This window comes from Rattus rattus, chromosome 1 (genome assembly GCF_011064425.1).
Source record: "Rattus rattus isolate New Zealand chromosome 1, Rrattus_CSIRO_v1, whole genome shotgun sequence".
Taxonomy (NCBI): domain Eukaryota; kingdom Metazoa; phylum Chordata; class Mammalia; order Rodentia; family Muridae; genus Rattus; species Rattus rattus.
This window is the reverse complement of record NC_046154.1, coordinates 101,237,154-101,250,000: the sequence shown is the minus strand read 5'-3', so window position 1 is coordinate 101,250,000 and position 12,847 is coordinate 101,237,154. Positions and strand designations below refer to the sequence as shown.

The following is a 12,847-nucleotide window of genomic DNA, read 5'->3' as shown; positions in this document are numbered from 1 at the left end:
TTCTCTTTTCAATACAAGCAAGCAGGTACTTGAAGCCACAAAGTTCCAATCTACACAATCTTGTCTTGTAAAATTTCCAGGGTACATATGTCTGGTTTGTTTGGAGTTGGCCTGGCAAGGCTACAAGGATTTACAAGGGCCTCTCTCTCCATTACCCCTGAGGAGGTGAGCTTTCGCTAACTATCAAGTAGGGTCATAGTAAGATGTATGTTACCATCAACGGTTGTGGATCTGGTCAGAGAAGGCTGTAGTAAAGCTTCTTCATTCTTGACTTGTTTCTTGAGTTCTTCCACAGATTCCAAGTGGAGCTGGAGAAACTCGGCTGTGGCGGCTGCTGCTGCTTCCTTCATAGGATCTATCATTCGCTTCAAAAGGATCAGATCATCTTTGTGCACTTTTAAGCAAAGCTTCTCCATTTCTCGGATATTGGAGCGCAGTTGCTATAAATGAAAAAGAGAAATATTATAGTACTATCTCTCAACATAAGACCTATTTAATCATGAATAGAAATGATTATGAGTTGTCTACTGCAGGGACACACAGTTTTTCAATTTCCCATCTCTCTCTGTTGACTAGCCTAGAATTCATGAACTTAAATCTTAAGCTTTAGGATTATGTAGTAACTCTGCCTTTATTACATGTGACTACTACACAATAAAGGCTGTACAACTGGCATTTGTCTTGTGGGGCATATATAAAATATTCTAAGGAAACAAATGATCTGCACTGTTAAAGCACAAATATATTCTATAATTTCTAATGAAAGCATATATTTCCAAATGAGTAGAGTAAAAATGACAATGAAACAAGAACCAACAGAGCGGAAGAGAAACACATGTGACAGAACTCGGCTCAGCAGATAAGAGCACTGCTCTTCTACAAGACCCAAGTTCAATCCTCGGCACCCACATGGCAGCTCACAGCTGTCTAGACTCCAGTTCCAGGGGATCTGATGACCTCTCCTGGCCTCCCTGGGCAAACGTGGTGTATAGACACACATCCTATATATAAAATTTAAAAAAATAAAATACTAATAAAGAAGTATATAATAGAACAAAAGATATAATCATCAATTATATTAAATACTATTTAAGCAAATATTAATTATAAAATAAAGATTATTTTCATATAGGATAAACAAACAAAGATACATTTAAAACATAAAACAAAATGATTCAAACTAAGAGTAAAAAAAAAAGAAGAAAAAAGAAAGAAAACACATAAAACCTAATATCCCTCTCCCAAGAACAACTTGCTACAGGAACATTAATGCCAGATAGACAGACTTTAAAGTTAGCCCATCACCAGAAATAGAGAATTACTTTATATTAAGAGTCTTTTCAGAAATATATAACAACACAGACAGACTACATATAATACAAAAATGGACAGAAGCACAGCTGTGTCCCTCCTATATGTGTATGTGTGAGCATGCAAGTTTGCATGTGTGTGCATGTGGGTGCATGTGTGTGCTGATGTTTATGTGGCATCGAGTGTCTTCCTTGCTTGTTCCTCACTTTATTGTTTGAGCCATGGCCTCTGACTAAACCTGGCATGCACGGATTCCAGCTATTCCAGCCAGATGGCTTGTTCTAGGCAATCCCTATCTCTGAATGACAGGTGGTCATCATGCCTGCCTGTCTTACGTGAGTTCTTGGTAACTATGGTGGTTTCAATGCTTGGTGTAGGGAGTGGCACTATTAGGAGGTGTGGCCTTGTGCATGTCACTGTGGAGGTAGGCTCTGAGTCCAGTGTCTTGCCTGCCTGGATGCTGCCATGCGGCCATGCTCTCACCTTGATGATAATTGACTAAACCCCTGAACCTGTAAGACAGCCCCAATTAAATGTTGCCCTTTATTATAAGAGTAGCCTTGCATGATGTCTCTTCCCAGCAACAGAAACATAGTATGTAAACTTTGCTTCTAATGCTTAGGTGATAAATGTTTTTATGCACTGACTATCTCCCCAGCCCAAAAATGTTAAAGAAATCCATGATCATAATGAAAGGTCTTAAGAGCTGCAGTAGTTAATAGAGCAAGTGGCAAGGGGGTGTTAAGTATAGAGTTTGAACAATAAGATTAATAACAGCTTGTTCTAAGCTGCTTAGAACAAACAAAATATGCTAGAAAGCACACAATATTAAAGCAACTTTCACAAATTTCAAAAACACTGATATATACAACATACTTTCTGAGCATAGTAAAGCTAAATTTGAAATCAATAATGGAAATACATACAAACGCGCACGCACGCGCACGCGCGCGCACGCATGCACACATGCACATATACATGTCTACAAGAAAAACAAGATAGTTCTAAGTAGTCTGTAGGTAAAGAAAGAAATCAAATGAAAATTAAAATCCTATGGTCTGAATGCAAAGAAAAGTAATACATGTTAAAACTTATAATGTTCTGTAAAACAAGAGTTAGGAATATACTCCTCCAAATACACATATATCAGAGAATCAAGTGTGGAGTTTGACTACTCTGCTTTATGCTCCTAGTGGGTTGCACTTCCAGCTACCTGCCCTCCAGTTCTTTGAATCCATGAATGAAAGACACACATACACATTAGTTTATTCTTGAAATGCCTTGGCTACTCAAAGATAAGGCAGTTCTAATCCTCCCGCGGCTAGCATACTTCTCCCCCAGGTACTCCTGGCTCAACTCCTTCTAAATCTACCTTTAACTTTGCTGCCGTTACCTTCTGTGAGGAACACTGGTCTCTGCTGCCCAGGACGCTTCTGTGCAGCCTTTCCGTGGGCTGCTTTCCCTTCCTAACTAAGTTTCAGAAGATCTTCCCTCTGCAGTTCTAAATCTGATCCAGCTCCCTCCACTGCCAGTCAGAGATTCTCTTCTCTCCTCCCCTGAGTGCTTGCCTGTTCAAATCTAAGGGTCCTTCCCAAACTCCCTTTGCCCAGCCATTGACCACTGGCATCTTTATTGATCAATCAAAAATCAACTGGGGACAAAGTTCTTCAGCGTTTGGATACAAAGATTTCTGGTTAAATCAAAACATTAGAACCAATCCCCAACAAGATAGAGGGGTTAGGCAGTCCCTAAGGGCTACAATGACTTTCAGCTGGGTAGGACTCCTGTGAATAAAAATGGTCACCATAGGCTCATATATTAGAATGCTTAGTCATCAGGGAGTGGCACTGCTTGAGAAGGATTAGGAGGTGTGGCCTTGTTGGAGTAGGCATGGCTTTTTGTGGGGAAGTGTGTCACTTAAGATAGGCTTTGAGGTTTCAAAAACCTAAGAGGGCTCTGATCTGGCTACCTGAGGATGAGGATGTAAAACTCTTAACCTTTCCAGCACCAAGACTGTCTACATTTTGTATGCTTCCCACAGTGATGATAATAGACTAAAACCTCTGAAACTGTAAGCAAACCCTGATTAAATGCCTTCTCTTATAAAAGTTGCCTTTGTCATGATGTCTCTTCACAGCAAAAGAACACTAAGACAGCTCCCTTTTCTTTTTCTTCTCTTCAGTCTTTCTTTCAGATGCTTGCCAAAGCTGTCAGACTTCTAAATTCCCTAACACTCTGCGTTCCCCCAACCCTTAAGAAACCAACTGCAGATCCCCAGGCTGGCTTATCTCTCCATTCAGCTGACACAGAGAGCTTTCTCTGGGATTTCTTTTTACATTCATTTGAAAAACAAGAAAAGAAAGGCCAGAAATTAGCAAGCTAAATAATCATTTCAGAATCCTAGAAAATACAATGGCAAATATAAAAAGGAGAAAATTACAAAGATGTAAATAAACTTAAGGAGAGAGATACAGGTATGTCACAAATTAAGAAAGTCAAAATTATTTTTAGAAAGAGTAATAAAATTGATAAACCTCACAAAAGTAGTTTTAAAAATAGATACAAAAACTAAAATCATAATGAAGGGGGTATCAATACAATCTTAAAGAATTAAAATGATAACGAGAAATTATGAATAAATTGGGCATGGTGGTATACCCCTTTAATCCCAGCACTGGAGAGACAGAGGCAAAAGCAAAGGCAGGTAGATCTCTAAATTCAAGTCCAGCCTGGTCTACAGAGAGAGTTTCAAAAGAGACAGGGCTACACAGAATCCCCATCTTCAAAACAAAACAAAACAAACAAAACAAAAATCAAATAGAAACAAAACAACAACAAGAAAAAAAGGAAATTATGAATAGATTTATGCCAATAGATTAGAAGAGTTGGATGAAATGAATAAATTTCCATAAAACTATAATTCAGCAAACTGATAAAATCAAAACCTAAATGGTCATGTAAATATTAATTCTTTTTGAGATAGGGTCTCAACCAGCCCAGGATAGCCTCAAATTTGCTATACAGCTGAGGCTGGACTTGAGCTTCTGGATCCTCCTGCACGCAGAGATTATAAGCACTGGACAGTAGGCCCAACTATGACGAAATAAAACAAAGGTATATTTTTTGAAACTCTTCTGCCTCACCCTTCCCCATGTTAAACAACAAGCAACCAAACTGTTTTTAAACAGACCAAAACCAGCAGGAATTGTCACTGGTCAGTTTTACCAAACATTTGTAAGGAATCACAAATCCCTCATGGGAGTGGTCAAAGGCTACTGCCTTGATACCAAAACTCAACAAGGAAAGAAAATATCCGCAGCAAACTCGTGCATTCTCACAAACAAGGTACAGAATGTCTCAGGAAATGTGGCAATTTAAATCTGGCAGAACATAATACAGCAACAATTAGTACTGAACAGACCCACTTCAAGACAGGATTCGAAGATACTGCTACAGGCAACAGAAGTGCATTGCAAGCCAGTCACAAAGACACAGTCTGCTTAGTTCAGTCTCCACAGAGCTCTGAAACAGGCTGAGTTAGAGGCAGCCTGAAGGACTCATTTGGAGGCAAAGTTACACAGAGAAGATAGGAAGTACCTGCCATGAATGCCGGGAGGGATGCCTCTAGGACGGCGGTGCTGGTACCTGACGAGCTGCACAGCCTTCTTGAATGCTCACAGCCATCTGTTGTGGTACATGAGTTCCTAAGTGTAGTTGTTTAGTAGATTCGTGCTGTGAGTGTTCTACAGTACATACACTAGTGTTCAGAGTTCACTGTTTTTAGAAAAGAGATTTACACTGATGGAGTGATAACTCCCTAAAGACTGACACGGTTGAACCACCAGTATAGGAATGGATGCAGTGGCGCTCTGACTGAGTTAGTGGCCTAGGAATCTTTCCTCATTCAATGGGTTTAGGAAACAATGGAAACGTCTGTGGGATGGATTCTGACATACCAACATACAACCATGTGGTAGGAATACGCTCTGTGAGAGGGCACACATCAGTGTGGACTGACTGACAGTCGGCTGGCTCCAGAGGAGAGGAATATTGTAGTTAGTGAGTCCCAGGCAAAGTTAATTTTATCAGCTTTGAAGAATTTATGCCACAGCATAAACTCTACTATGATAAGATTTTTTTTCTTTTAAAGAAACTTGTTCATCTTGTAAAAGGTGAATCTATGATACTACAAAAGCTAATAAATCTCACCTGAGAAAAGTGACATCCAAGGAATCAAGTATGACTGGGTACAGTGTGGAAGGAGCAGACTTGCAGACACTTACCAGAAAGGGAGTGGGGAGGGAGCAAAGTCAGGGGGACCCAAAAGAGCGGTGTGAAACAAGGAGAGTCATACAGAGAGCCAGAATGAGCGGAGGCTGGTGAAAAAGCTAAGAACAATAAAAGGATATAAAAATACATGTATGCAAGAACAGGAGAGAAGGCTCGGGCCCACTGTCTGGGGCAGATGGTGTGACGCTAACAGATGATACGGAGCGCAGAGCCACATAGCTCCTGTTTGCTTTTGACTCTGTATTAAGGAAAATTTAAAAATTAAAAGGGGGTAAGAGACACCCAGAGGAAATGTGTGTCACTGCAGGGATCTGAATAGGCCTCACAAAGGAGTCCTTGGTGTCCTTGAGAAACAGTGTTAGGGAACTAGGACATACTAAACCGAGGCCCTCTTGGTCTGCACTGCAGCAGCGGGGCTTATCTTTTCCATACTTAACCGCACTGTACAGAACGTGTGTAGACGCTGGGTGCAAACACTGGGCCAAAGGACATAGCAGCATCTGTCCTTCCTTGAGGAAGACAGCATGAGGCCTTAGATGTAACCCACCCCTTCCAAGCAAATGCCAACAAGGACAGAGGTCAAAGAGCCAGAGGTTAGAGTAAGCTCATAAATATTTTAAAGCAAAAATCAAGTTAAAGTCTTCTGAACTCACAATAAGCTCACATAGCTTCCTTTCTATCACCTCCAGTTAAGAAGTTGCTTCTTGCCTTCCTGCCCTGATTTACTATCTCCCCTGCTCTCCGTGCTGATTTCCATCCTCTAAAATGTTGTCCACTTTTCTTGTGTTCATAATGTTTGCCACATTATATCTTTTCTATTGATGCTTTCCTTGCCCAAACACCCTTTATAAAAATAAAAAAGTGGACCCAGTGTCCCCCTGGCTCCCAGTAAGACCATGAAAGTCACACTCTGTGTCCCTGCCTGGCTTTACTCTTGTGCATCTGTGCTGCTTACAGACCTGGGTAGACTTCCTACAGGCACCATCCTTCCACGCGAGCTCCGAAATGTACTGAACCTGAATCTCTAAGTCAGCTGTCTGTGGAGAAGTGGAGCTGAGGACATTTCTATGAAGACTTAAACAGCAACCATTTCAAGTACCTTCATTTTCTTATAAAAACCAGTCACAAAAATCTTCCTTAGTGCTAGATGTCCTTGCTCCAGAGAAGAAAGGAAACCTATTCTACTTTGTTTTCAAAACCGTAGTGACTGGCTGGCTTGTCCGGCTGTCCAAGGACAGCAGAGTTCTGAGACTCAAGTACTGGGGAGAAAAGAAGCCTGTACCCCTGGAGATGCCCAGAGCTACGGCTAGAGAGGGTTCAGTAGAAAACAGACCAGAACCTCACGTGAGGAACCCATACAAGGCTGGGGAAAGAACCATCCCAGCCACACAGCACTGAAAGGCACTCAGAAAGGCTGAGTCCCAAGAAGAGGAGAAATGGAGAAAGCAGACTGAGCATTGCTCTAGGTAGCCTCCAATTAGTGAATCACTAAAGCAGGACCTAGCATCACCACACTGGTTCTAAGTAAATAGTAACTTAGTGGCAGTCCAGAACAAAATTACCACAATATTATAGTATCATAGAAACAGAGCAGTTAACAAGACCAAATATCATCAGACAGATGCAGAAACAGAACAGGAGCCATGGGGAGAGAGTAATTACAGATCCAAAATAGACCTGATTGACATGGCTGCTAACGCAGTAGAAAGGGATAGCACACTATTACAACTATGTTTCACATGTTTGAAAAATTAAGAAGCAATAAGGAAAGTACTTAAAAAAAAAAAACCCAAGTGAAAACTTCCTTGGGTGTGAGATGAGAATACACCAGTGGACTAATGACAGATGAGCCACTACTGCCAGAGACAATGAACAAAATGAACACGGAAAGAAGGAACAATGTTTTAAAGAGTACCACTCAGCTGTGCAGTGACATTCAAGCAAATGCACGTGTATCTGGAGTTCTTGGAGAAGGGAGGGAAGGGGACAGGAAAACAAGGGAATAATGGCAGGAAAACAATCCCCAAATCAAGGCAACAGTGAACTGAGAGGTCAAAGCTCAGCTAACTGAAAGCACAGGGCAGTGAAGAAATGTGTGACCAAAGCAAAGTCGTCAGAGCAGTGAGAGGAGAGGCAGAGAGTTCTCACAGGAGCCCACGGGAGAGGACAGCCATGAGAGGAGAGGCAGAGAGTTCTCACAGGAGCCCACGGGAGAGGACAGTCATGTCTTCCAAGCACAAAATGAAGACAGGCTGCAGGGGTCTACACATGGTGAAGTCTATCCGGAAAAAAAAAGAAAGAAAGAAAAGAAACAGTAAAACAATTCATCCAATTAGGACTGCACTCCAAGCATGTTAGATCTTTAAAGGAAAAGGAAAGACGGATCCACACAAAGGCATTTACTAGAAACGCATCAGAACGGAACTAACATGGACACTCCACAGGTTTCTACCCCACCACCACGTCACTTTAAGTGGCAACTAAGTGTTCTGGGGCACAGTGAGGGGAGAGTGAACTGAGTACAAGAGAGCAGCAGCACAGACAGGCGAGGCAGAAGCACAAGCATGCCCAAGGTTCCTTGCTTTGTTTGGTTGGTTCTTTTGGGGGACAGGGTTTCTCTGTGCAGATTTGGCTGCCCTGGAACTCTGTAGATCAGACAAAGATCCACCCCCCTCTGCCTCCTGCTTGCTGGGATTAAAGGCAAGTAGTAGCAAGGCCTGGATTGCCTAAGCTTCTTAAACATACAAAGTCATGTAATATCACTTGAAAAAATAGCAGTATATGAATACAGTAAGCTAGTTCAACTACTAAAGCCAGCAAGACAAGGAAGAAGGATGCAAACGAAGAAGATCCACCTAACTGAAGGGGAAACGGCTGTGTGTAGAGATGTGTGTCTGTGCCTCAGCAGTAGGGAAGGTAAGGAAGGAGGATCAGGAATTAGGGGCCATCCCCAGCAACACAGCCAGATCTGTCTCAAAACAAAACCAAACGAGAAAAGCACATTATCAACTATTCTTTGGACAAATGAATAAGGTTACAAGACATATTACAAACATTCTAAGGTAGCTAGAATTAAAAATTCCACCCTGATAAACTATCTACAAGGACATGAAAACTAGGGGGGAATAAAATAGAACAACTGTTTTGAAAATCAGGTGGCAGCTTCTTTAAGAGTTAAGTAATGACTGTGCAATGATTCTGTTTCTAGGTTATTTACCCAAGCAAAGCAAATCCTTTGTCCTTACCAAATGTTCCTAGCAGCTTTATTTATAACAGACAAAACAATAACCAAATTGTCCACTAACAGGTGATCAGGTAACCATGCTATATTCATATAATAAGATGCTATTCAGTAATAAAAAGAAATTAAATATGGATACATAGAGCAAGAGGGATAAACCAGAATATTCAGAGTAAAAGAAACTGGATTTTATGTTGTATGATTATGTTTTATCATATATTATATAGGTTATATAAAATTTTAAGGGAAATATCCTCTAATGGATAGCATCAGAAAACCAGTTAGTGGGCCAGGAAAGAGAACAGAAGGATGAGGCAGAGAGAGACCAAGAAGGCACAGGGCTTCAGAGTGCAGAGAAGCCATTTGGAGTGATCAAGTATGCATGTCCTTATTGGGTTAGCTTTATCATTGATAGACACGGGACAAACATATATGAAAGATTAGATACTTGAAATATCTCTGTTATGGCTGTTAATACCACAAGAAAATGATTTGAGGAAGAGCAGGTGAAATATAAAAATAATTACTTATATACAGTTATACTTAGTTCAGGCAAAAGATTTCATTCAGATGAAGTGGGAGATAGGAAGTGGGAAGGAAGAAGGGTGCCGTGAACCTCACCAGAACTAACAGCTTGCTTGAAAAAAGAAGAGGGACTGTAACCAATATGAGGATTTGACATGGATGGCTGGTAAAGCATGGTGTTTGTTTTTGTTTTGGTTTTTTTTTTCTTTTTTCTTTTCCTCTTATTGGATATTTCTTTATTTACATTTCAAATGGTATACCCTTCCCTGGTTCACCCTCTGGAAACTTCCCATCCCATCCCCTAACCCCTGCCTCCATCCACTCACCCACTCCCTCCCGCCTCCCTGCCCTGGCATTCCCCTACACTGTGGCATCGGAGCCTTCACAGGACCAAGGGCCTCTCCTCCCACTGATGCCCGACAAGGCATCCTCTGCTACGTATGCGGCTGGAGCCATGGGTCCCTCCCTGTGTACTCTTTGGTTGGTGGTTTAGTCCCTGGGAGTTTCTGGGGTGTCTGGTTGGTTGATGTTGTTGTTCTTCCTATGGGGTTGCAAACCCCCTCAGCTACCTCAGTCCTTTCTCTAACTCCTCCATTGGGGATCCCATTATCAGTCCAATGGTTGACTTCAAGCATCTGACTCTGTATCTGTCAGGCTCTGGCAGAACCTCTCAGGAGACAGCTATATCAGGCTCCTGTCAGCACGCACTTCCTGGCATCCCCAATAGTGACTGGATTTGGTGACTGCATGTAGGATGGATCCCCATGTGGGGCAGTCTCTGGATGGCCTTTCCTTCAGTCTCTGCTCCACACATTGTCTCTGTATTTCCTCCTATGAATATTTTTGTTCCCCCTTCTAAGAAGTCTGAAGCATCCAAACATTTGTCTTTCTTCTTAAGCTTCATGTGGTTTGTGAATTGTATCTTGGATAGTCCAAGCTTTTGGGCTAATATCCACTTATCAGTGAGTCATCCATGTGTGCTCTTTTGTGACTGGGTTACCTCACTCAGGATATTTTCTAGTTCCATCCATTTGTCTAAGAATTTCACGTAGTCGGGGCTGGGGATTTAGCTCAGTGGTGAGAGCTTGCCTAGGAAGACAAGGCCCTGGGTTCAGTCCCCAGCTGAAAAAAAAGAACCAAAAAAAGAATTTCACGAGTCATTGTTTTTTGTTTGTTTGTTTGTTTTTTTTTTTTTGTTTTTTTTCTTTTTCTTTTTTTTTTTTTTTTTCAGAGCTGGGGACCGAACCCAGGGCCTTGTGCTTGCTAGGCAAGCGCCTACCACTGAGCTAAATCCCCAACCCCGTAGTCATTGTTTTTAATAGTTGAGCAGTACTCCATTGTGTAAATGTACCACATTTTCTGTATCCATTTCTCTGTTGCAGCTTCTGGCTATTATAAATAAGGCTGCTATGGACATAGTGGATCATGTGTCTTTGTTGTATGTTGGAGCATCTTTTGGGTATATGCCCAGGAGTGGTATAGCTGGATCCTCATGTAGTACTATGTCCAATTTTCTGAGGAACCTCCAGACTGATTTCCACAATGGTTGTACCAGCAGCTTGCAATCCCACCAACAATGGAGGGATGTTCCTCTTTCTCCACATCCTCAACAGCATCTGTTGTCACCTGAGTTTTTGATCTTAGCCATTCTGACTGGTGTGAGGTGGAATCTCAGGGTTGTTTTGATTTGCATTTCCCTGATGACTAAGGATGTTGAACTTCTTTAGGTGTTTCATGGTCATTCGATGTTCCTCAGTTGAGAAATCTTTGTTTAGCCTTCATGGTGCTTGTTATACTATCTTAAATGTTCCTATGTGTTTAACCTATATGCATGTATAATTTTTTCTAAATGTGCTCCATGTTAGAGTTGCTATCAAGCAGCTTCTTATTCTATCACACTTGGTAAAAATCATTTAGTAGAGCTACAAAGACAGCAGGTAACAGTCAGGCTCCCTAAGGCCCCTGGACACGAGGAAGGAGTACAGTGTGTACCTGCACTGATGTTGTACAATGTCTCCCAAATTAAAATATTCTATCCTGGAAAGAGGCTTGTTAACAGAATTAAAAGGCTCAGGAAGTAAACAACTCACAAATCTAAGGAAGTCTTTGAAACTTGGAAGAGCTATAAGGCCCTTCCTGTTGGGTAGAAGGGCCTCTCTGCCCTATCAAGCCACCTTAAAAACAGGGACCTCGAGGAATGTAGTTTTTGGGCCCAAGTTGAGGTGGATATTTTTAGGGATGCAGCTGCCTTCATATCGTCCATACTCCTATAAGTAACCTTAATAAGCTCATTGGTCCACTAAGTTAGACGTTAGTAGAACCGTTTCTTTGGTCTATTGTTCTCTGTATCAGTGAGTAGACATCTGGTCATTTCTCACCAGTAGAAGCCACACAAAAACTTGTGTAACAAACAGTACCTCAGTGGTTACACTAGCTGTCTTCTTCATCTGCTTGTTCTTCTTATCCATGCCCTTCCTATCCAATGACTTTCACTGTTATAATATACAAGAGGTGTCTTCAGGTTGTCTCAGGTGACTATATACTCAGAATGTTCCAGAGCTTTCCTTCCAACTCTGAATTACTGTCTCCTGAAGGGCCTCCTATGGTCTGATCCAGTAGAGTCTGTCTTCATCTCCTGCATCCTCCTTAGTCATGTGAGCCTCGTGGCCTCCTTAGCACCAGTGGACAGGCCAAACATCCTCCCGCCACAGTCTTCACACCAGATTCCTCCTCATGCCTGGAGAATTCTACTAGTTTGTATCTTCAGTTGTTCATGGCTTCCCTAAATTGTTCCTGGGACCTTCCACAACTACTACTGATATAAAAGTTCATTAATAGGATTTTTGATCGTATAATTGGCTTTACTTTTCCTCATGGCCAGCATAACCATCAACTATATTAGATATTTATTTTCTTTAAAAAAAAAAAAAAACCAAATGCTAACAAGGATGTAGAGAAAGGGGAACTCTTGGATACTCTTTGTGTGGGAATCTAAATTAGTATAGCCATTATGAAAAATTGCATGGAGGTTCCCACACACAAAAATGCTCGGCCTATGATCCAGCAGTCCACTTCGAGGCTTTTATCTTTATTTCCATGAGTATCACCGTACTGTTTGCAAAGCCAAAATACAAAATACAAAGCAGACTCAACTATTCACCAGTGGTGAGCAGGTAATGAAAACCTAATGGCAGATGCACACACATACAACTTAAAACTATTCATCCAAGAAAAAACAACAAAAACCTTTCCTTTGGAATCTAAAACGGTTGCTCTTGTAGATTTTGTATCCACCATAGGATAAAGGTTACCAGAATCTGGGGAGGTGAGAAGGAGAAGGTTGAGAGGTTGTCCAGTAGGCACCAAGCTACAGTTCTGCAGGAGTGAGCTCTGGTGCTAGTGTACGGCAGAACTACACTTAACCACATTCAGGGTATGTGTCAAACCGTGAAGGACTGTGAAAGTTCTCACCACAGCAGC

General features: G+C 41.6%; 1 protein-coding gene across 1 annotated transcript in view; it reads right to left on the bottom strand.

The window, feature by feature from the left end:
- Positions 1-12,847, bottom strand: part of Stx17 (syntaxin 17) — a 53,261-nt gene that overhangs the window by 26,205 nt on the left and 14,209 nt on the right. The window contains exon 3 of the mRNA XM_032904313.1: positions 215-440. Within this exon, the coding sequence (XP_032760204.1) occupies positions 215-440 (226 nt within the window). The remainder of the gene's footprint in view (positions 1-214; positions 441-12,847) is intronic.